Here is a 23,592-nt window from a genome sequence, read left to right as displayed (position 1 = left end):
CCGACTAGCAACTCGAAGTTAGTCTAAACGGATGGACTACTAATGAAATTGGCCTTTATTGGCTTGAAAAAATCTTCATTCCATCTACTTCTTCGTGTACGAAAGGAAAATATCGACTTTTGATTCTTGATAGTCATGGAAGCTATTTGACAGGAAAGTTCGACTAAATGTGTAAAGAAAATAATATTATTACAATCTGTATGCCTGCATATTCATCACATCTTTTACAACCTCTTGATGTTAGTTGTTTTGCAGTATTAAAACGTACATATGGTCGGCTGGTTAAATCGAAAATATAGATTAGAACTAACTTTATCGACAAGTTAGATTTTCTTGAAGCCTATCTAACTACACGAAAAGAGGCCTTTAAACTAGATATTATCAAAAATAGCTTTGCTGCTACTAGTATAATACCCTTTGATCCCGATCAAGTTCTTTTAAAACTAAATATTCGACTTCGAACTCTATTACTTTCTTTAAACAAAGAAATTGATTAGATACCCAAAACTCCTTCGAATTTTATCCAATTACAGAATCAAGCCTCTTCGATCAAAAGATTATTGAAACAACATTCAAAAAGTCCACCAAGTCCACTTAATACTGCAATTAATCAAGTTTTGAAAGCCTGTCAAGTGACAATGCAAGAGACCGCTTTACTCCGGAAGGAAGTAAACGAATTACGTGGTGAAAACGAGAAAAAGAAGCAAAAAATGACTCGTTCTACAAGACAAATTATCTCTAATGAAGGCCTCTTAGCTTTAGAGGCATCTCAATTGATAAAAGAGCCAGAACTAGCTAATTTAGCTCCAACACCATCTGAAACAGGGCTGGATCCGGAACCTTCTCAGCCACGTACGAGGGCGCCGCCGACGTGTAGTATATGTGGAGTTAGAGGGCATAAATTGACCGCGTGCCCTAATAGAACTCGAATTTAGCTTATTGAATTTAATAGCGTTGTGGTTGAGATAAATGCATTTTAATCAATTATATTTAGGTGGGGTGGCCACTCGGTGGTGGGTGGCCACTCGGTAGTGAATTACGTTACGTGCTGCAAAGCCCTTTACGTCGTCTTTCCAGAAGCCCAACAGAGCGGTTTCCGAGTTCCCCAGTTAGACAGATTCTGTGCTTTTAGGGCCGCACGAGTGGCCTCGCAGCCATGGCCGTCACCACCCCCACCACCCCACCGGCCGCATAGACAGTAATATCCCAGCCATCAGCCTGCTCATCCATGGACGCCGAGTAAGCCACCCCTCCTGCGATACCCGATACTGCGGCTATGGCCAGTAGGACCAGGAGCTTGGTAGCTACTGCTCCAGCCAGAATACCCATTTCAGAAGCCAAAAACAGCGGCGAGGTTAAGGGCGCTTACATTTAGAGCCATTCTGGTACAGCTTTTATCGATCTGATAGAGGTCTATCTATTTCATACAGTATTTCATGAGAGACCCTTTAACACTTTACGTCCACTTCACTAGAAAGGCCCCTTGTTAACTTTGAGCTTTCATTTTACTCCGATTCGACGCCTTTCCAAAATTATTAAGCAGCATTACGATCCACATAGCTTCGTAGCTTACAATAACCATAGAGACACATTTGGTCCCTCCTTACTATTCATCCGCTGGTGCTGGCTTCATATCAGATTGTCTATGTTTTCGCGACATAGGCCATGGCAGAGATGTTAGTACGTCTACTATTCACACACAAAGAACACTTCCAGTTATGAGATATCTAAGCATTCGTCATACTCTATTTCATTATAAACGATGATATATAGAATGAAAAGCTTTACATGTCATTCGCAGTCATAATTAGCTACAGAACTATATATGGAATGAGGGTTATCGGGGAGGGTTATCGGGTGGCCCTCATATAAGCGAAAATCCTTATCAATTGTAAAGCTCTTATCCATAATGCTCTTCAAAGATCATCCTTATGGTACTGTGCCAATATTGCCAGGGGTGACCAGTTATAAATGACTTCAGTATTATTGGACGATAATCGATGCAGAGCCAATTCTTGTTCGACTATCGAAAGCAAAGAATCGTGTGCTAGTATCCTTTTGATCCCCTGGAGAATCTCAAGGAGAGCCATCAGATAGGTATTCGTGCAAAGCTGAGCTAGCTCCGGTCTGAATCGGCTCTTTTCCGCTTCGAGAACGTCAAACTTCTCCATTCGCAAACAGTTTGGCAAGTCTGGGACCCAACTTTGGCGAAAAGAATAGTTTCAGCAACCCGAAACCTATTGAGATCAGATTGTTAAACACGTACCTATAATCTAGACCAACCTTCCTAAAAACCTCATTCAACTGCTGCTCAAACCTTTCTGCGTCCTGACCTTGGATATGCTGGTTCACCAAATCAGCATCCTCCCATTGCAAATATCCCCCCGGCTCTTAGAAGTTAAGATTAGCGTCAATAATGGTCAAACTCATCTGCTGAAGGTCGTCATACTTAAGAGATGCTTGACGTGTCCAATCAATGCAGATGTATCATGTTGCCGCAGGTTGCTTGCCCACATTCGTAGATGCACAACATCGAATTGACCACAAAGGGACGCAGGTGGATCTACCAGAGAGTCCAAAGTCCCAAGAGTGACATTCTGTGGCCATGTATCCCTTACCGGGAACTGACGGTTGGATATATCAAATCCTTGCAGCTGAACTGTCGGTGGAAGTTGTCTTGCAAGGTCAAATATCCAGACTCTTATTATAAGATATGCCGAGTCAGAAGGAATATTCAGATCTAGAGAGTATTAAAGAAAGCCAAGTACATACGCAGTTCCTGTTCCAAGCTCCGCAATCTTCATATCGTCCTTTATAGGGATAAGAGGATGTAGTTCGTATCCTCTGTGAAGCTTCCACAGAAGATGCTGTGCATCCAATCTGGTTTTATTAGACTTCTTGACTGAAGCTCCAGCGTTCGATATGGGCAAGGATTGACATGAGTAAACTGACCTCACTGACTGTACAATACCCCGGCCTAAGACATAATCATCTTCTTGTGGCATAGTTCTAATGTCTTTCATGAAAGAACATACGACGACGGTTTTTTGCGAGATGCTTTGGATCAATATTCCAAGATAAGCCAACTCCAGCGAAGCTTTTGTTCGATGTCGATATGGTCAGTTGATAATTACCTTCCAGCTTTAGTTCCTTGCCGAGGACTTATATACTTCGACGTTTGTTCCGAAGCTTATCCAGAGCATTCAGCGTAATTGGTAGGTACCATAAAAAAAGTATCGTTTAAGAGCCGCCAAGTTTGGATTTCTATGACGCGATATGATGCTATAGTGCATATACCACAGCAAACAAGTTTATCAGAGCTACACTGCAAGTACCATGATAGAACACAAACCGGGAAGCCTGAAGTAGTAAGTATATATGTATCATTCCGCTTTAGGAAACGACTAGGAAATAACATCCGAAACTTAGGCGAATCCATCATATCCACGTTTTAGTTGGGCTTCCTATCATGCAGCATCTTGAATTTGTATAGGTACTTCTAAATACTATAGAAAAGATTCAATATCTGGGATACCCAATGTGTTCTCTGACATGTGGTGGTATTGCAGCTAGTCAAGCAATGGTGCCACGCCGATCGGAGATCTTGCAGAATTGGTCATCCGAAGCCGTGGACTAATTTTTGTGTAGACCTCGGCATGCCTTGTTTTAGTTAGAAGCACTTCAAGAACATGTCGGCAAACATCGATCATGTTGGATTCACGGGCGCATACAAGCAGGTTTCGCCACGTTCATCTCTCAGCTTTTCTCGCTTGCAAGAATATTGTGTATTTCCTGAAGTTAATCATCGAAGAGATACTTACGAATACCTTTGGAGCCTAGTGAGCCATGGATACGTCATGCATTCTATATTGTAACCGTAGCGTTGGGCCTACCTATCAAGGGATGGTTTTTAGTCCAGAAGATAAGAAAGTTTCATTTCTGTGCAGCCAGAGAGCTCATAGAATCCTGTTTTGGCTGGGGTCTCATTAAGGTGTCAGAAATCTATTAATTTACTCTTCATGCCATGCATGTTTGTTCACAATAGGATAAGGGTCTTCCTTACAGAGAGAATACCGATACAAAATTTCCACTCAACTGTTTCAACGTCCAGATATACAAAATGTCGTCCTACGTAACTTCGATCAATTTCAGAACTGAAGCCGACGTTCTGGAGACAGTTTTTTCGGTGCTAAGAAAGTACCAGCATGAAGACTACTACGCATATGAACGGGAGGAAATTGGTACATTGGTATCAAGAGCAAAGATTCAATGGTTATTGATTCCAAGGGCGAAACTGTTACCATTGTTAGACCATCCAGTCAAATTTCACGCCCACTAGGGCGATCATCGATTACGGACGTGATGAGAGAGTTCGTATCTGAAGGAACCAAGGCTGGTTACAAGATATTTGGCCTGGTCGGGTTCAATTTTGCTGCGAAAATCCGCGGACAACACTTTACTCCTGGGAGCTGGCCTCTTATAGCCCTTTTGGTTCCTCGTATCGAGATAACCCTTCATCAGCAATCCATTACTATTAGGGGTGACGACGAGGAAGAAGTCAAGGCATTGCATCATTCAATTCGTCACGGAATTAACAATTGCGACTTTACGTCTTCTCAAAATGTCTACCCCATAGACACAGATGTGAACAAAGAAACCTACATCACGGGGGTTGGGAAAGCTCTTGATGATATATCTGTGGGACGTTACACGAAGATCATTCCATCACGCGCCTTGGATATCAACCACAAAATCGATATGCAAGCTACTCTTTTAGCTGGTCGGCAATCCAACAATCCCGCCCGCAGTTTTTCCATAAGCCATGCGGGGTACCAGGCTACAGGCTTTAGCCCAGAGCTAGTCATGTCAGCGAAGAATGGAAAGATCGTGACTGAGCCATTAGCCGGGACAAGATCAGCCAAAGGAACAAGAGAACATGTCGAACGCCTGCGAAATGAACTACTCAGCGACCCGAAAGAGATCGTGGAACACATCATATCAGTAAAGGAGGCGATCCAAGAGCTTCAGCAAGTTTGCTCAAGCGATACAGTCAAAGTCGACGACTTGATGTCGATTAGAGAGCGTGGTTCTGTCCAGCATCTAGGCTCTAGTGTCTCCGGGATTCTATCATCCGAAAAAGACATGTGGGATGCTTTCAATGTCTTATTCCCGTCAATTACGGCATCCGGAATTCCAAAGAATGCAGCTATCGACGGCATTCAGCGCTTGGAAGAGAGGCCGCGGGAACTCTACTCCGGTGCTATTCTGCTTATCGAAAACTCGGATTCACTTGAAGCAGCACTTGTTCTACGCACTGTGTTCCAAGACGAGTCCCGGGGGTGGATTCAAGCTGGGGCGGGTGTCATTTCTCAGTCTAATCCGCAACGGGAATTGATTGAAACTCGGGAGAAGCTGGCAAGCATTGCGCCATTCATCGTTCTGGACGCTCGAAACGGAAAATAAAAAGGGCTTAGGAGTCAAAGATAGCCTTCGAATTGTCCATAATGATAGGGAGGATGCGGTAAAGCAGAAGCCTTGATAGGAACTGACAATGCTGTTTTGAAACATACCCCCTCTACATTATTCGGGAAATGTAGCTGGTATTCTGTTTCTTTGAATAGTGCTCTTTGATGATGGGTTCCATGGCCTAGAAGCTATGAAGAATTGTTGACTCTACTGACTTCGACGATTTTGTGTTTTGTGTGGCTGATAGTTACATTCGATGGTCTTGTTAGTGATGCCGTAAGCATGCAAATGGGGCGGGCGCATTTCCGTATCCAGGGGTAACTTGGAGGTTTTGGTCCTGACTAAGGGAGCCATAAGTGACCACGTCTTAGGCAATGCACCAACATAGTCTCGATATACCAAGCATAATAACGATACTCTAAGATTATAGCAGTGATACAACCCGAGCATATAACAATATAAAGGGCTTGACATAGATGGACATTTATTTCGTACTAAAGATATATCGAGCAAAACTCAAACGAAAAACAAAAAAGAAGAAAAATTTCATGGGCAAGTAGTAAATCCCTCATGATAGTCCTATACCCTGCTAGCTTTCGATGCATTAAAACCATTGGCCGTCGGTGATATTATATGATGGCATAACACGGACGACGATACATCAGCCCTCACCTTGATTGGACTTGCCCAATAAACTAACTACACTAAAGCCTTGGTGAGGCCAAGAAAGCTACTAAGTGTGTATCAGTAAAGCTTATTATTAGATTATTATATTATATACGAAATTATAAATTGACTTCAAGACAACGGTCCAACTTCGGGTGAAGAGGGCGCCCTGAAGAGACAGAATTGTGGAGCTTGCGCCAACTCCGACACAACATTAATTGAATCATTCAGGAGGTGTGACAATGCTTCTGCAAATTACGAGCTTCAGATGTTACCAATGCGGGGGATTCATGTCCTTGGCGGTTTCAGGGTGCTCTAGAGATAGCCTAACCGCCCCCCACCCGCTCTTCATTCATTCGCCCGAGGCTGGTAAGCAACTGGAGAATTTAGCCAAAATTCGACAACGGTCTGCAGCTTGCGGAAGAACTTATGAAACTTGCGGAAAAATTCATGAAACTTTAGGAGAAATTAATAAGTTGTGATATTAGAGCAACTTCGCAGAGGCGGGTAAAGTCACCTAGTGATTCCAGGATAAATAATTGAAAACATTGCCGTTGGCCTCATGCCCAAACAGCCTATGGAGTCAAGTTGACGATAGCAGGCTTACACCAACATTGCCCACTATGAGACGCCAGTTTTTCTTGTTCTTTACTACTTTCTTTCTCTTTCTGGCGTTTTCCTCTGCGAGAACGCTGGAAAAGGATGTTAACCAGCGAGTCACCGCCGGTTCACTCCAGCAAGTGACCAGCTTTGGAAGCAATCCTTCTGGGACTCTTATGTACATCTATGTCCCTAAGAAACTGTCTGCTAAGCCCGGCATTGTCGTCGCGATCCACTATTGTAAGTACACTGCTTGTGTCTATAATGCCCTTGGTCTGGAATGAAACAATAATAAAGGATGGTCCAGGCACTGGCACAGCCCAGGCATACTACACCGGATCACCCTATGCCCAGCTAGCTGAGCAGTATGGCTTCATTGTCATATATCCTCAGAGCCCCTATAGCGGGACCTGTTGGGACGTCAGCTCACAAGCCAGTTTGACCCACAATGGCGGTGGAGACAGCAACTCAATCGCCAATATGGTGACTTGGACCATCAGTCAATACGACGCAGATACCAGCAAAGTATTTGTGACGGGATCCAGCTCTGGGGCCATGATGACAGTGAGTAGTCAGTTTTTGTTGCATATTTTGCCAATGCCACTAACTTGTCACAGAATGTCATGGCAGCCACGTACCCAGAACTCTTCAAGGCAGCGACAGTCTACTCCGGCGTTGGTGCCGGCTGCTTCTACTCCGCCAGCAACCAAGTCGATGCGTGGAACAGTAGCTGTGCCGAAGGCCATGTCATCAGCAACCCTAGCGTCTGGGCCGGAATAGCGGAGTCCATGTATTCTGGATACTCTGGGCCGCGGCCCCGGATGCAGATCTATCACGGCAGTGCCGATACGACTCTCTACCCACAAAATTACCATGAGACCTGTAAGCAGTGGGCAGGTGTCTTCGGTTACAACTATGATGCTCCCCAGTCAACGTTCGCAAACACCCCACAGGCTAATTACCAGACCACCAATTGGGGCCCTAATCTCCAGGGAATCTTCGCGACGGGCGTCGGCCATACAGTCCCCATCCACGGAGCGCAGGATATGGAATGGTTTGGCTTCTAGGGCAATTGCTCATCGCTCTCCTCAGACTGGCAATGAAGACCAGCACTAGAATAAGTTCTATCTTAAGCATCGCAAATTGTGGATTATTCGGGCCAGTGTGGCGGCTCTGCCTAGACAGGCCCTGCGCTGTACGCAAGAAGATATACTTCCACCGTTCCAACTCCTTAGTACTCCCAGTGCCTATAAGCAAGATTCCTTTCATTGCTTTAGAACAAGAAGTAGAAAAGTGGATTCCGAGTCGGGCTCAGCTTGATATACTTATCTTCGACACCATCAGATTGTAAACCCATTTTGTGATGAATCATGCCTGGGCTAATGGTGTATCAGCTATGCCACAAGTCGACCATATCCACACTTCATCTGCGGATATTCCCAGGCACGCCTTATATAGTACATCCTCTAGATGGGATTCGGTTTGAACATCATTCTAAAGAACTATTATTCCTAGTAAAGTAAACTTGGAAAGTCTCAGTAAAAGATGACTAGGGGAGATCACTAAGGACAAGCTCTCTCTCAGTCTCTGCTAGTATTATATTACGATCTCTCACTGTCTATCGGTTTCTAGAAAATGTGATAAAGAAGAAATGGTGTGTACAAGGCAGTAGGTATAAGGGCCTAAGGAAACTTCGCGGGCGGCCAGCTACAAATTGCCTTCATGAGGTCACCGATTGCTCAGGCGACACTGACCATGTTGGTGACTCTGTTTTAAGCCATATTAGCGAGGATAGAAATCAAGGATGGGAATACTTCTGCGCCATTGCTCCCGCCCTACAGAAATAAAAGTCTAACGTGTCTATCGGGGCAGGTTTCTTTGTTCATCTTTGGTCCATTTAGCCGCAAGAAGTGGAATATGGATGACTTTTATACTGTTATACTGACGATTATTTTGTCGAGGGTGATTCATTCTTCACCAGTATCCGCCCTAACTATAAGATAGATTTGATCAGAGGGAATGGCAGAGAATTTCTCCTCAATCGGCCTAGGAATAACAATATCGGCCTCGATTTTTGAATATTTGATCCCAAGTGCGCATTCACAGATCGCAAGCCCATCCAGCAAATTCCACGGAGCAATGTTATCGACACCTCGCTCCTGCAATAGCTCATAAATCTGTAGTGTATTGTCTTTTATAAGGGCGTGTCTCCGTGCTTGCCGCTGTAAGTCGATGATTTTAGTTACCATGGCGTGATAAGCCCCTGCGAAAAGGGAAAGCAAAGTATTTCCGAATCGCCCACCACGGATGTTTGGATCGGCACCATTCTCGAGTAACAGTTTCACGGTGTCAACATGTCCATGATATGCTGCGGCTTGGAGGGCTGTAGTGAAGTTGCATGCGTCGAACACATCTTCCAAGGACCAAGAGTCAACAGCTACAATTGGACAATTAACGTCAACGCCCAGGGACAGAAGCTCACGGGTCATATCGACGCTAGAGACAGCTTCGAGTAATATGTTACCTCCCAAAAGGTAGCTAGAATTCCCCGGGTCACCCAGAGCACCCTTGCTTATCATGAATCGAGCAATATCCAGCCACCCATTAGAGAGGGCCATAGCAAGCGGCGGTTTAAAATTCCCCTCGAAATCTGGATTCATTTCCGCCCCATGCTGAATCAGAATATGGCAGATCTCACGGAGCTTAGCTGTGGGTCCATCGTCTTGTCCAGTTAAAGAAAACAACAGAGCACTGCCTCTGATGTGAGCCCCATTAGAAAGAAGGAATTTCACCGTCTGAACATTCTCATAATATACTGCTGTAGCCAAAGCATCATTCGGACCATTAAGGCGTATTTCGTATTCGGAAAGATTCGTCTGGTAGTTGATATCTGCGCCAAAGTCTAGGAGAAATTGACACATCTCACAATTGTCATGCATGGCTGCTACCATCAATGGGGTATCTTTCTTCCCTTCCTCATTCACTGAGGCCCCAGCGGCTAATAGTATTTCACAAATCGACTCGGCCTCCACCAATACCGCGGCAGCTAGACAATGACAATGTGGAGTGGCACCTCTTCTCAGGAGATATCTGACCAGGTCTTCGTTTCGATCTTTGCATGCAACTGACAAGGCGGTATCACCTCCACATCCCTCGGCGTCTATATCAGCGCCCTTATCAAGGAGGAGTTCCACTATTGAAGTATGCCCAAATTCGACTGCTATCGTGAGGGCGGTACCGCTGGACGGCAAGAAAGCACGCAAGCTGGGTAATTCATCGGCGTGTGGAGGACAAATCTCCAGAGTGAACTCGATGTCTTGTATCAGATTGAGATCACTCTTTTCTGATAACAGAAGTTTGACCACTGACTCAAGGCCTAGGACACATGCCCACCCTAAAGGCGAGCGGAGATGCCGTCTTCGACGCGAATATTCGAAGGGTGGATTAGGATCCAAATGGTTATATATCAGAAGGGTGTACTCCCACTCTTCGCCAGAATGAAGCAATGTGGATGCTAAAGGAGCCAGCTTCGTTTCATCTTTCTTTCCAGCTGATGTTAGATGCTTGAACCAGTAACGACATGCATATTCAAGAGAGGGAAACTGTTCAAGGTCCGTCCATGTACATCTTTTATGATTACTGCAATAGCAATAATTGATGTATGCTATGCAGCTTTCCGCAATTGAAGCATGCGCTGAGTTCTCATCAAACCCATATGACGAATGAGGGCTATTCTTCAGAGCTTCCGAGGTGAGGAACTCTTTGACTGAGAAATGGGAAAGAACCAGACAGTTGCGATCAATTTCAGTCCGGCGGACAAGTTCGGACAAACACGGCAAAATGCCTTCTCCCTGTAGTCTGTCTTCTTCTGCTATAACTGGCCTATTATTGGGCGATATAATACAGCACTCGTTGACCTCGACCAGGCGGAGTGGTCTCAAAGGAAATTGAAAGCCACATGAGGGCGTTTGCTGCTTCCTTTGAAAAGACGTAATGAATGCCCTGTAGCATTCTGACGTATGTGTCGTCCAGACTCGTTGGCATTGATTTCAAGACTCGGTGGATGTCTTTTATCCGAGGGTTAGGCAGTTTCGTGAGCTCTACAATCTGAAGATGAAGCCATTGAAACCTGCGAGGTTATTGTGAGCGATAGGTAACTATAGTTTCTAGTTTGTCGCTAATGAATCAAAGTCCTTACATTCCATCAGACAACCTGATCATGTCATTGGAGAGCTGGGAGAGAAAATCGCCAGGGATTTTGCCCAGTACACAATTTTTCTCAAGTTGTGCTTCGAGATACAGGAACATGTCCTCGCGGTTACTCATCGAGTCAATTGTGGCAATCTCCATTGACGGGATAGAACCTGCACAGCCTTCAATGGCTTGAGAGATAGAGTTACTTCGACTCGCAATTAAAATGCGTACGTGCCGAAAGCGTGTAGAAGTTTTTATAACCCAATCAAGCACACGGCTTCTTTGGAATTCGTCAGCGTCATTGGGTAATTCATCGAGGGCATCAAAGATAATGTGTATCTTTTTGCATCGCTCAAGGGACGCAAAGGCAGAATCTAGTGCGAGCTCAATGTCCTGGTATTGCAGATTGCTCCTTGTAGCAGGTTCATTGAACTTCTTGTATAAGTTCATGACATCTCGGAAGATTCGGTCATCCGCGCACATTTGTCTTAATAATGACGAGAGGCAAAGAAGATGATTTGGCCGATGGGCATCAGCGAATGAAAAGAAAAAAAATAGAAGGACATTGTCGGTGTTTGCTGTACAGAAGGATTGGAGGTGCTCGATTATTGCAGAGCTGCGTGGGAAGTTAGCCCGCATGTCAACGTTATTGCCTATACAGATACTTGAGATTTACCACAAAATTGTTTTCCCACGACCGACTGTGAGATGAACGGATTAGTCAAATATAGCCAATATGATGGGCATTTGGACATATACCTTCCCCCTTCAAGAACAGCAGTGACCCTGTAGATTTCCATCGCAGAAATTCCTGAGTTTTGAGAAACCACCGGCATGTGCCTGGATGCCTCCTGGCCTCACGTAACTGGTAAGACATACCTGGATCTTCACTATAAATCCATTCAAGGACTTTTTTATGCTCCAGCTCTGTGATGGCTGTTGTCGAGTCAGGTATAACCGTATATTCTTCTTCTAAAGAAAGAAACACAAACCTTGACGTGACGTTTCTAGCATTTCGTTGTTCTGTCCCACGTATGCTTTTATTTGAGAGATATCACAGGACAACCGAGACATGTTCTGGGTGATAGTATCTAATTCGGCAGATGATGCATCACTGGCATATTGTATGGTATCTCAGCATCTGACAGCGAAGGAGTAATAGAGACGACTTACAGATTCAAGCCATTGAGAATGAGAACTAGATCCAGTTTCTGTTCGTGAAGAAGATCTCGAAGTTTTAAAATAGTACTTTCTTTTAGCGGGTACTTAACCCTTTCCCACTCGAACCTGGTGCGAGCACGAAAGCCACCCGTCGCCGTGTTGTCCTTGACCTTTGCAACCTTCCTGTCCAACCTGCGCATGGTTGTTTCACATCGCTGCAATGCATGCTTGAAGACTGCTGTCTCGTCAAAGCCGTTCAGAGTCCGCCGCCTTACCGCTTCTGCCAAAGTCGCTAGCATCTGACGCATCTCTCCCACGGAATTACAGACATCGTCCACATCTTGTCTGCAATTTCGCCATCCGTCGTAATACGTGATGATGCTTTCAGACAGTTGTAATCCAAGGCTTACAAAGCCGCCTATTGCAGCAGCCAGTTCCATGGAGCAGTGGAGGGCACTGAGTTGAGTGGGATCCAAACTTTACTGACGAGCAGTGGATGAGAATTATGATGCTTTGGTCGAAGGAATATATGCTATGTCACGTTGGCCCGGTAACTGCCCCTGTCGCCTAAAGCAGCCAGGAAGATAGCGAACTTTGTAAGGAATGTCGCTTAGGTATACTTTATGAATACGCCGTCCCATGACCCCCATTTTGCTCTGGTAGGTTGAACTACTGCAGAGACTGTCTTATACCCCCCAGGATGGAACCATCCGCCAGGCTCTTTTCCCGTCTACTGCCGAAAATGGTATTCTCTTTTGGGCCAGTTTATCCGCCAAAATTCAACAACAGCGGGAGGTTCATACAGGTCACATGTCAGTACCTTAGAATAGTATCCCTTGTTTGGATAACCTAATAGTTTCGCAGAAATTGATGGCGCACTTATCTAGTTGAAAGGCCATCCGTCTTTATGACGTAAAAAAGACCAATTATGAGCAGACCGAGCGTTCACAGGGAGTTCGAGGGGGCAAACAGTGGTGCTCGTAACCATTATTGGTGTAGGTTAGTGGCTATACCGTTTAAATGGGATTATTCCGAGGTATCCATACAAAAAGACAAGTTTGTTAGACATCAACCTGACCTTCCGGGCACTCAAAGCTTCAGGATCCGATGACACATCGAACGACGATGATCATGTGGCAAATATTCAAGAGACCCAGAGGGCAAAATTTAGGATGCTGGGTGGTGTATGCCACACCGAGTAAGCGCTTCACAGCCGGTATTCCGTGTCTCCGTGAATCCAAATACTCAGGCTTTAAAGATGTCTATAGGCACCTGGACTTGCTCGAGATACGCAAGTTTGGAAAGAGTTGGTTGTAGCCATTCCTTATATACTCCTGCTAAGTTGAAAGGTCTCTGGCGTCAAGAATGTCATACATCTCCTTGACCTCAATGCAGCTTTCCTGATCCAATATCTTATTATCCAAACAAGTCGCATCCATGCCGAAAATTGTGAATCCCAGATTACTAGGCCCCCCTCGGAATCCCATCTTTGCCACTATCCGACGTGGTCAATCCGAAGGGCTTAGCTTTGATCACAACCCTCTCTGCAGTCAAGCGTGGCAAATAGATCTCTTTGGCAGTACGCATGTCATCTAGGTAATACATATCGGAATCAAGCTTCTCCACAACGGCTGTTCCAAGCAACATTATATCGTCAAGGTAGTGCGGACTTCGCGAATCCTAAAGATTGCATTAAGTGAAACTTTTTACTATATACCACAGTGCTATGTGCAATCAGGCCCATTTCGGAAACGCAAACGTAGTTCATTTTCGTAGACTTCCTTGTCCTTCAACTTTCCCTCGATAACATCCTTGGTATCCACAGCCCAGTACTCGGTTACTATTCTGGAGAAGTCCGATGGATCAGCACTTTGAGATGGCGCAAATCTTGGCTGGATATGGTCACGGAAAATGTTGAATAGGCCTTTAGGGCTATCCAAGGCTTGGAAAAACCAAAAGCTTCCGACCTGCCAGCCTTTTCTCATGATATTTGTCCTGAACGCGCTGTCATTGAATAAAGGGGATATCGCTTTTCTTCTTCCTCAAATATGTCCGTAAATTTGTCATGGGCTTCGCTGAATGCGACCAGACGTTCACCAAGAATATCATCTGCAGCATGACCGGTCAACCAATACGGAGGGCGCAAGGATTCAGCTGGAAGCGAACATGACCATTCAAGATCGACTAGATACCTGATATGCCATTCGTTGTCCACGAAGATATTTCTTTGATGCAGGTCTGTGAGGCGGTAGAAGAAAGGTCCTTGGCGGAGCTCTCGACTGGTGATATGAGGAAGCAGCGCTTGCATGACGCCCAGATTCGCCACCTGCGCACGTCCGTCTTCTTCATCGTGGATGGAGTTCGACTGGTGCCGTATGCGACTATCGTGACAGGACAAATATCCAAGTAATATGAATCGGTGGATAGATAAGTCACATTCCGATCGATGTTGGTCGGGATCTCAGCATTTTCTAACTGCCGAAGGGGAAGAGTGAGAGGTCAATTAGAAAAATGTAATAGTTACTCCATGTGGGCCTATCGTCCAAGACCCTATTCGAGGTAGTGGATGTTGGCTCAAGGAAAGCATAATCCTAGATAAGTCCCGGTAGAAGTTGCTTGTTCTGTCTGGATGATGTGGCAAGTCATCCCATGTTTCTGACAACATTCTCCTCACATCCGGCTCATCAATATAGTCCATGACGAGGTAACTCTGCTCCAGCATCTGTTGACGATGATGGATGATATAAAGGGCACGGTAGCGGAAATCCTAAGAGCCATGACACGCATCGTTTGAAGTACCAAATCGCCCTGGTCGCCACTGGCATGTTTTCGGGCTTGGTGAACTATGCCCAGTCATTGTTAGCGTCAAAGTTGATCACCGTGTGTTTGGATGGCATACAGTTTGGCCCCCAGCCAATCCAAACCCCCAAAGGCGAGGAAGTGGATATCACGGAGATGCTGTTGTATCCAAATGTATGTGGCTGCCTCACAACGGAGCTTCTCATCAGCATTTCCTGGATAAGCCGACTCCCCCACCTTGTACGGCAAGGGAAACCGGATGAGAACCCGCTTAGCTGTACCTGCGGTCCAATTCTCGACGTAAACCGGGATGCAAACATTGAAGCTGCCGTGTATCCACTCCCTCACTTCTCCCAAGCGACACTGATTGGATCGGCCTAGTCCCAAATGGCCTGAAACGACTGCCGCGATGTCATTGCGATGGCTATAGAGAGACACAAAAAAATCTATCCCGGAATTGGGATAAGAGCACATCGAGAAGCATATCCTCTTCCCGCTGAAGAGCTTCTTCTAATGTTATGGAGCCCCGAAGTAGTGGAAGGCGTAATGCTTGACTCGTCATCACGACGCAGAGAAGCTTTCCTATGATAAACCCAGACAGGACTTTACTAGCTTGCTTAAAGAACGAGATAAGAAGAATGATATCTAGGTTGCGTACATCATGGTATAGCCACCTTGTGACTGTCAAAAGGGGATACGAGAGCAAGGCGTCTACGGTCACATGACCTTGTTGGTCACACGTGATCGAGGCGAGTGCCTGGCCAGGTCGCCTGGCAAGGCGATTCTCACGATCGTCTCATCAGGGCCGCTAGTTAGCCTTCCCTATTCTACGAGTATATATTTCGATGAGCCAGCGTCTGCTCCTTTGCTAAAATGGCCCAACGTGACAGTCTATGCTTGGCCCCGATACTCACTTCCGTTCGCTACAGCGATAGTGGGTAACTCCTGGAAGGAAATATGCTCGAGGCTTCGGGGGACCTCGTTGCTGGCCCTTCCCACTTCTGGGCGATTTTTTTTTTTTTTTGGAAATAATGACACTACGAAATCGGGAAGCGTCGATGCCGGACAAAGGTCGTGGGGAGGAAGAATTGACATGTCATAGTCTACCCTTTGCATTTTTGGGGGTTCGAAAGTATGTCGACGAACAGCGATGTGGCGTGTGATCTCGATATGGTCCATCGCCCAATGAACACACCCCGATCAGGGGCTGTATGTAGTGGTGTGATACATGAGGGTATCTAAAGCCAGGCACGATCTTACGCAAGGAACCACGCCCGACCTATTGGTCACTCTCTCCCAGGCTCACCAGGAGTCGACCTTGAAGGAGTACGGCCGCGCCAGTGCCATGGACGAGGCCGGTATCTCCACCTTTCTCCTTCAGCATAACGTAGCAGGAAGTCCTCGATCCGGACGGCCATCTTGACTGCCCATCCAAGGTCTCGTACTGTGGATAATAAGCACTAGTGACCTTCAGAGAAGCCGCAGGGCTGGTCGACAGAGCCCAGACACCGATGCTGTAACGTATTGACCTTTTTGCCTGCGTGCCTCTTTCAATACAGAAATAGCAACAAGTGGTCGATTTCAGGCTAAACCTCTCAAAGAAGTAAGGTCTCGTTACACAGCAGGCATCAAATCCTGTTTCCAGCCGGTGGAGACCATTCGGTGGCAACGCGGATCAGTCCAAAAGATCGCTTAGTCGAACGCAAAATACTCTAATGATCGCCACTGGGATTTCGCGTTTCTGATGGAACTCCTCCATACGTTTCACTGGGAGTCTGCGAATGGCCACGCTTTGCTCCCCAGGGATGTCAATGTGTGGTATCTTGCCATCGCGAGAAAATTGTCCGCGATGTGGACTGGTGACGGTGAGAGTCGCGCATTCGATTGAGGATTCGCTTTCTAGACTTTCATCCTGGCCATCGCAGACGAAAGCGCCTCCGGGTTGAGAACCCGGATACGAACTAATCTCCAGTCCTGTGACACTTAACTCGACTCCCGCCCCCACGGGGTGCATTTGCCTCCTTGGCCCTGCAAATCGAAGCTTCATTCCAAAGTCCGGGTTGGGGAATTAATCTCCTTGAGAATTTTCTGGATCTTAGTGTGCTTGGCATCCCCAGCGCTTCGGAGATACCCGCATCCTGCAGATTGGTCTATTCTGTTTGCGGCAGAAACTCCACAGGTCCCTCTCGTTTAGGAATTAGCGGTACAAGCACCGAGCTCGAGCATTGTGAACTCGAAATAATAGCCTTGGGCATTGGCGAATTGAATGGGAAGCTCGGGGTCTGACTGAGATTGCTTCAAGCTGCAAGAACCTTGTCATTCTTATCTTTATCTTCGACATGTCATGTTATTGACCACGACACAACTAAAGGACCAGAATAGCCTCCCACCTTCTAGACCCACCACGGTTCATCATATCCAGTTGGCTAATTCATAGAATGCTGCTCCTGTTTTAATTGAAGGAAAATTACATTTAATGCGAGGGCAGCGTGGTCTTCCAGCCATTTCTCTCATCCCCATCAGGGTCAATGGCAATAGCATCGTATTTTGGAACAGCTCACGCGCCCAGATCCTTTGGCCTAGATCCTCCATGGCTTGATTTGAGACTTGTTTGTGCGCCTCATTCTGTCTGCTGATGCTACCAGCTTTGCGGGGTCCCTCGACGCGCTGGATGAACAGGACAACCGATTGGACCAGACGAAAAGTACAGAAGCCACGGTGATGGTCTGGAGGGCATTTGGAAAAACCTGAATTGCTTCGGTTATGCGAGTTGACAACCTGACCGAGTACTTCAGTCTGGCAGGGAAAGATATATAAATAGGGACTCCCTCCGCCAAAATTAATTGATAGCAAGCCCTCTCACCGATTGCTCCCACAACAATTCTACATTTTCACTTGATTTTGATCCACGATGCACTCTCTATCTACAGTCCTGATGCTTATGGCAGCTACTGCCGTCAGTGCTCTTCCTGGTGGCGGTGGTGGTGGCAGTCCTTCTCAATGCACCACGGCGCAGGCTAACAAATGCTGCACCGGCCTCAGCCTTGATATCTTGAACATTGATGTCCTGCCTGGATTGTGCCTTCGTGAGTGTCCTTGGAAACTACGAAGCTCAAAGTTCTAACTGAGTTCAGCATTGCTTGCGGATTGCAACAACCAGGCAGCATGCTGCGAGACAAATGGGGTCGTGAGTCATGCTCTACGCCTATGGCAGGATCTCCAAACTAACGTTGAAAAGGGTCTTTTGAACTGTCTCACTATCCAACTCTGAATGGTTGGCCAGGCATTTCTGGAAGCACACAAATAGGTCCATTGGTGCGATTTCTACAGAATGGCAACCGTCGGAAGTTGGTTTATGTTAGGCTTGAACTGCCTGTGCCACTCTTTTATTAGCTTGGGCTTCGCCATTCAACATTGCTTGAGTCCACCAATGAAATGTACATGATTTTTCCATACCTCCTATCTACCACACCATGCTTCCATGCATCATAGTGTGTCTCGGCGTAAGGCAGGTCAATCGATGAGTAGTTCTGGGACGTACAAGATCCCCGGCAGGCTGCCACTCCATTTCCATGCAAAACTGTCGATGACCCTCAACTGCTTCTAAAAGTTAACTGGTTCCGTTTCCGCTTGCTATATATCGAGGTGTTCTCTAACCCGTGTCAAGAGCTGTCCAGACGGCCTAGGATAGACCATAGGTTTCCATAAACGGGGAGCGGATGTTATACTTCTATCAAGGGGTAGTGTCCGTAAGCCCTCCACTATTGCTCAAAACCAAGGGGGGAGTCAGTATTACCCAGATCTCGCCCATGGCCTTTACAACGATGAGTACTCAATGCACGGGTATATTACGGTATTGAAATTGTAACTGACACAGCCAGTAAACAAACATGCGTATTGAAAGTAGCCAAGAGAGGAAGCACAAAGGGGTACGGCATCAACAGTCAAGATGCGTCGAGGGAATGGTACCATAAAGCCCCTTTGATTCCATACACATACATAGTGGTCAAGCGACATTGAAACACGTTGCCACGCACGACAGTGAAGTCATTACAAATGCCCTCTCAATTTTCTTTGATGAGCAATACGGATGATGTCCGCGGGCCAATGCTGTTTAGCCCCCAGTAGAGGTGACAATGTGTCATTCACTCGGGACAATCTGTATCATCTCCTCTCTGCAGATCTTTCTCCATTGGCAGGCTAGGAGACTGTCGCCGCGCTTCGGTCATTCTGCTAATGATGGTATGTGCAACTCGAATGTCGGCCTCCTCAGATGACGCGCACCCCTCGATGGAGGCAAGCTCTTTCTCTCCAAGCATGGCAGAAGACCCATAAGTCGCGGGGGCTCCTGCTGCCTCGATGCGTCTGGCATTAAACACGAGAGGACCCTGAGTATTCAGCAAATCCTGAGCTCTGCCGCAAGGGTGTTTTACATTGATCCCTTTATTGACCAGCTTGTGAAGGTAGGCGACGAGGCCTAGCTTCTCTAAGAAGGACCGGCACACCCCAAGGTCTCCAGCGGTATCCACGAAGATTGCGCCCAGCATACTCTCTACAATGTCTGACATGAATTTGTCTGGATGTAAGCGAGCTAGAAGCTCCCATGGATAGTCCGGAGAGTGATCCATCGCCGCCAGAATTTGCGTGCGGAGCATGCGGTGACGTTCCAAGCATGCGTCTCGTGCATCTTTGACCGAAGGTGCTCCGAAGCGCAGAAATCGCCATAGGTGCACTTGCTCCTGCTTTCGAGCAAACACTGGGGTTTCACTTGATGAACGAACTAGCTCAGTCATTTCTTCGGTCGCGCTGAGCTCCATGCAAAGGAATCCAAGCAAATTGGCGTTCACAAGACAATGTTTGACCATTGTCATCTGTCCTTGCGACAGCTTGATGGGAGATTCGGATACGAGCGAGATAACCACCATATCCAAAACCGCATCCCCAAGGTACTCCAGCCGTTGGTAAGATCTGGAGGTCGTGTCGTAATCTAGAGACGGGTGGGTGAGAGCTTCTATCAGCCAAGATGCATCCTTGAACTTGTATCCGATAATGGGCACCAGCCGGTCGCGGTGGAATCCATTACTCAGGTACATCACACCAGGCGAGGATGGAATCTCCGCGGGCAAAGGATGTAATTGCGGTAGAAACCGACATATGCAATTTTGTGCTTTTATTAGCCCCCCCATCCAGGTAAGCGGCTCCAATCAGCGCCTCAACGACGTCCGCCAATACCTTCAAGGCAAGGCTTCTAGAAGCCCTCGGCTTGTTCAGCTTCTGGCAGACCAAGGGCGCCTGCCATTTACGTTGGGTAAACTGAGTGGTAATCACAAAGCGATCCAACCCGGCGTCAAGAGCCGAACGAGCCAGACGTTCATTGTTGATGATCTGGTCCCGCTTTGCAGACAAGTAGCCTTCGTGCCAAGTAGGATTGTTAAAGAACAATTGGCAGCTCACAACAAACTTCAGCACCGTGTCTCCAAAGAACTCATACCGCTGGTAGTTTCTAGTAGCCTGGGAGAGCGGAGTGGTGATGGCGGTCAATACATGATCGAGGTCTTGTATTCCCACGCCATCGAGGATAGTAGAGTTCAACCTTTCTGCGACCAGGAGAGCCTCCATTCGGTCGAGAATCGCCGGGACAAGGAGTCCAACCATGGCTTTCGATGCTGGTATGCGAGTCAACGTGCACAAGTCTATTGGGGTGACATCGACCTTGGGGGGACCCTTGTGTTGGGCATTTTCCATCTTTAGAAGTCGTCACTCTGGCCCCAGGTTGGAGAAAATTGCGTCTTCGAGGAATGGATTGACATTCGACCTGCGTAATTTGACTTCCGCCTTGTTCGGGATATATCCACTTTCGAAAGACCCGTGGTTTATTATACCTCTCCGGATTGCGAATGATACCCAGAGGAGCACTGTGAGGGTTATCCTTATGGAAATCCGACAGCCGCATCACCCCGCAAAACTTTGCATTCCAATCTTCAAGTTGCGCGTGGGGTATCTGCGGGATGAATAAGATCACAAAATCTCGATCGGGAGCATCTGGTCTAGAAGATGGAGCCTGGAGGAACACCGCAGTGATGTCTTTCATTAGTGAAACTTCATGCGCTGCAGTGCAAGGCAACCTTTCCAAAGACCCGAATGAGGCTACCAGATCTGTCTGGTCATTCCAGTACAAGGGAATCGCTCGGGGCAAGACAATCGGCTTTGGGAGAACGATCGATATTGACAGATCTTCATTCACAATTCCGTCCTGTGTGATATTCAGGTCGACTTTATAGAGATCACTCGAAGGTTTATCCAGCGACCATGCTTGTGCAATCTCTGACCAAGGGTCAAACTGTTCCGAGCAAGAACTTATCTCTGCGGAGAGGGTGTTGCTTCTGATAGATATTGGATCAGGCTTATCGATCAGCGGTAGAAGGTTGTTATTCAGAAGTCCATATTCCCACAGGGAGTTATACGCTTCAAATGCTGCTTCGCGCGACGCTGCCCGTTGAGATCGCCACCAGCGCCTTCCTCTTGTCCTTCGTACAGCTGGGTCAACGGCACTTGGAAGTTGGACTGTGCCCCGAAACAATCCATCGTGCTCCTCAAATGAGAAGAATGGGCGATTTTCGACGTGGTCTCGGCGAGGTAAGACGTTGCAAAAATGGTACAAATGTTGCACTGCGCCATCTGCGGAAAGTACTGCGCTGCGATGTCGGTCAGAAACGAACGCAAATCATGAACACAGGACTGCCTACCCGGTCAATGGTACTCGGAGCAACCCGGGTACCTCTTCATCCACGTCTTCCAGTCCGATCGCTTCGGACCGCTGACGCTGTTCATCCTGGTATAACGCTATCATAGTTTCTTCCAGACGTTGCCAACTTGCCACATCTATGGCGTCGTCCTCGGTCGAGGTCATGATGGCGAACGTGGATTCGTGATGCCTAGCTCGTCCCCGTCGCTGAATAAATGACTTGAGGTTTGACGGCTTGTCAAAACATATGACAAGTCTACAGGCGCTCACATCTAAACCCTCTTCCAGGACGTCGGTGGCGATAATAAGGTTCTTCTTGCCCGATTTGAATTCAGCGAGGGTGTTTTTTTGAGATGCACGGGTTAGTAGATCACCAAGGCCTTCCGTCCGCTTGCTGCCGCTTGACCACCCAACATAAGCGGAGCATTGAAACCGGCCTTTTGTTGCAGGATGATCAGTGAGGAGTTGCGTTAACACACTGGCTGTCGCTCTGCGTTGGACGAAAATCAATCCTGAGAGTTGAGGGGAATCCATTCGCTGCAGGAACTCTACGAGGGCTTTTGCTTTCGGGGATATGTCGGAATCGCTTGGTGGATCTTCGAGCGTTTTCAGAGTGGATAAAGCCTGCAGTAGCTCCAGACGCCATTTTTTATCTTGGAAAGACAATTCGATCTCTTCACCAAGTGATTTTCGGAGTTGATCCACCGAAGCACTGATAAAGTAATCGGCACCCCAGGCGCCCAGTTCTTGACATATATGGGCACTTTTCTGCCTAAACTTGTGTAACTGACGTTCCAATAGTCCTCCTTTGATGGTGATTGCTTCATAGTCCGACTGGTCATGGCTGGGGCACTGGCAGAGTCCCCTAGTCAGTTCCAGATTTTGGGCGGTGTAAGCTGCAATACTTTGTGATAGTGAATGCATGAGCCGACTCTTTCGAGCACCTTGGGTGTCGTCAGATGAGGTATAAGGGATGCGCTCGAGACTTGGGCGGTGAACATGTTGCAGGAGCTCAGTCCGATGAACGCGAGGGGCTTTGCAGATCGCATCGAGGTTCTTTTCCAGAATCCTGAGAGACTTAGCTGCGATTTTGCGAATGTTTAGATGGAGGAGCCAACCCTAGCTCTTTCATGTCAGACCGGACGATGGGACTAGCAGTGAGACCGAGAATACAAGGAAGCGGAACGGAATCATCTGGGTGGTGGTTAGGATGGTAATGATTCGCCATAATTTTGTTCGCAGGATGATTCCGCATGCAATGATGTGCTAGTGCCAGTGTCAGTCGCAGATTTCATAGAAGAAAACCCAAAACGTTAGACATGAACCACCTTCGTCAAAGACCAGAAGCGACAATTGCAATATCCGCACGAACCCGTGGGTCAGCGCATCTGCAAGAATGGCATAGGTCGAGACTACCACCCGCACATCTCGAAGAACGGCATCCCATTCAGATTGTTGGGTCCATCTATCAACATTATCCTGACCTGTGAGAACCTGGGTCTTGACACTCGGGATTTGTGAAGCAATAACTTCATGCTGCTGGGAGCACAAGGCCACTGTCGGGGCCATGAACCAGATCAGCTAGATGAATACTATCAATTCCCATCTCTTAGATAAAGCACTCGGGTGATGTTTACCTTCTCTGGCGGCCCATCCTCTAGCATTGCTTTGATCCGCATTACTGCACTATGATTTTGATCAGCTTGATGACGGTTGACGCTCCTGAATAGCGATATACATCTGAGTTTTTCCACTGCCCGTGTCCATCTAGAAAAGATCATGAGTCATAAGCAAGGTCTATAACGGATTTGAAGAAAAGACGAACCGCCACGATGATATTCTGTTTCAGGCTCGCATCGAGCATCTCGAGTTGATACTCACGAGGGTGTCGTCGATCCATAACTAGGATGCTCGGAGTTGAGGATATACGGTCTGTTGTAATTTCTCGTCGCTCTACGGTT

The 23,592-nt window shown here is 46.9% G+C and overlaps 10 protein-coding genes across 10 annotated transcripts; 5 read left to right on the top strand and 5 right to left on the bottom strand.

Annotated features, from left to right (window-relative positions):
* Positions 1-1,128: 1,128 nt before the first annotated feature.
* Positions 1,129-1,329, bottom strand: N7468_002875 (uncharacterized protein; the record flags this gene model as incomplete). The annotated part of the gene is made up of 1 exon (XM_058472172.1): positions 1,129-1,329. One exon carries the CDS (start codon positions 1,327-1,329, stop codon positions 1,129-1,131), a length of 201 nt encoding a protein of 66 aa, XP_058335313.1.
* Positions 1,330-1,916: 587 nt separating this feature from the next.
* N7468_002874 (uncharacterized protein) lies at positions 1,917-3,005 on the bottom strand (the record flags this gene model as incomplete). Its single annotated transcript, XM_058472171.1, has 4 exons — positions 1,917-2,165; positions 2,284-2,388; positions 2,466-2,700; positions 2,773-3,005. 4 exons carry the CDS (start codon positions 3,003-3,005, stop codon positions 1,917-1,919), a joined length of 822 nt encoding a protein of 273 aa, XP_058335312.1.
* Positions 3,006-4,120: 1,115 nt separating this feature from the next.
* Positions 4,121-5,463, top strand: N7468_002873 (putative salicylate synthetase; the record flags this gene model as incomplete). Its single annotated transcript, XM_058472170.1, has 2 exons — positions 4,121-4,241; positions 4,340-5,463. The coding sequence occupies 2 exons, from the start codon at positions 4,121-4,123 to the stop codon at positions 5,461-5,463; spliced, it is 1,245 nt and encodes a 414-aa protein (XP_058335311.1).
* Positions 5,464-6,755: 1,292 nt separating this feature from the next.
* Positions 6,756-7,799, top strand: axeA (putative acetyl xylan esterase; the record flags this gene model as incomplete). The annotated part of the gene is made up of 3 exons (XM_058472169.1): positions 6,756-6,972; positions 7,040-7,296; positions 7,350-7,799. The coding sequence occupies 3 exons, from the start codon at positions 6,756-6,758 to the stop codon at positions 7,797-7,799; spliced, it is 924 nt and encodes a 307-aa protein (XP_058335310.1).
* Positions 7,800-8,699: 900 nt separating this feature from the next.
* N7468_002871 (ankyrin repeat-containing domain protein) lies at positions 8,700-12,527 on the bottom strand (the record flags this gene model as incomplete). The annotated part of the gene is made up of 7 exons (XM_058472168.1): positions 8,700-10,603; positions 10,656-10,861; positions 10,931-11,542; positions 11,603-11,627; positions 11,806-11,862; positions 11,919-12,040; positions 12,100-12,527. The coding sequence occupies 7 exons, from the start codon at positions 12,525-12,527 to the stop codon at positions 8,700-8,702; spliced, it is 3,354 nt and encodes a 1,117-aa protein (XP_058335309.1).
* Positions 12,528-13,811: 1,284 nt separating this feature from the next.
* On the bottom strand, positions 13,812-14,072 carry N7468_002870 (uncharacterized protein; the record flags this gene model as incomplete). Its single annotated transcript, XM_058472167.1, has 1 exon — positions 13,812-14,072. The coding sequence occupies one exon, from the start codon at positions 14,070-14,072 to the stop codon at positions 13,812-13,814; it is 261 nt and encodes an 86-aa protein (XP_058335308.1).
* A 63-nt stretch (positions 14,073-14,135) lies between these two features.
* On the top strand, positions 14,136-14,497 carry N7468_002869 (uncharacterized protein; the record flags this gene model as incomplete). The annotated part of the gene is made up of 2 exons (XM_058472166.1): positions 14,136-14,141; positions 14,324-14,497. The coding sequence occupies 2 exons, from the start codon at positions 14,136-14,138 to the stop codon at positions 14,495-14,497; spliced, it is 180 nt and encodes a 59-aa protein (XP_058335307.1).
* A 413-nt stretch (positions 14,498-14,910) lies between these two features.
* N7468_002868 (uncharacterized protein) lies at positions 14,911-15,267 on the top strand (the record flags this gene model as incomplete). The annotated part of the gene is made up of 1 exon (XM_058472165.1): positions 14,911-15,267. The coding sequence occupies one exon, from the start codon at positions 14,911-14,913 to the stop codon at positions 15,265-15,267; it is 357 nt and encodes a 118-aa protein (XP_058335306.1).
* A 2,530-nt stretch (positions 15,268-17,797) lies between these two features.
* Positions 17,798-18,157, top strand: N7468_002867 (uncharacterized protein; the record flags this gene model as incomplete). The annotated part of the gene is made up of 3 exons (XM_058472164.1): positions 17,798-17,972; positions 18,021-18,073; positions 18,125-18,157. The coding sequence occupies 3 exons, from the start codon at positions 17,798-17,800 to the stop codon at positions 18,155-18,157; spliced, it is 261 nt and encodes an 86-aa protein (XP_058335305.1).
* Positions 18,158-19,031: 874 nt separating this feature from the next.
* N7468_002866 (uncharacterized protein) lies at positions 19,032-23,200 on the bottom strand (the record flags this gene model as incomplete). Its single annotated transcript, XM_058472163.1, has 5 exons — positions 19,032-20,000; positions 20,107-20,598; positions 20,702-21,437; positions 21,633-22,713; positions 22,951-23,200. The coding sequence occupies 5 exons, from the start codon at positions 23,198-23,200 to the stop codon at positions 19,032-19,034; spliced, it is 3,528 nt and encodes a 1,175-aa protein (XP_058335304.1).
* Between the last annotated feature and the right edge of the window lie 392 nt (positions 23,201-23,592).

The sequence above is a fragment of the Penicillium chermesinum genome (assembly GCF_028974085.1).
Source record: "Penicillium chermesinum strain IBT 19713 chromosome Unknown utg000002l:1.0-5270490.0:1.0-5274688.0, whole genome shotgun sequence".
NCBI classification, from domain to species: Eukaryota; Fungi; Ascomycota; class Eurotiomycetes; order Eurotiales; family Aspergillaceae; genus Penicillium; species Penicillium chermesinum.
The sequence above is the reverse complement of the archived record's forward strand: the minus strand, read 5'-3'. Positions and strand labels throughout refer to the sequence as shown.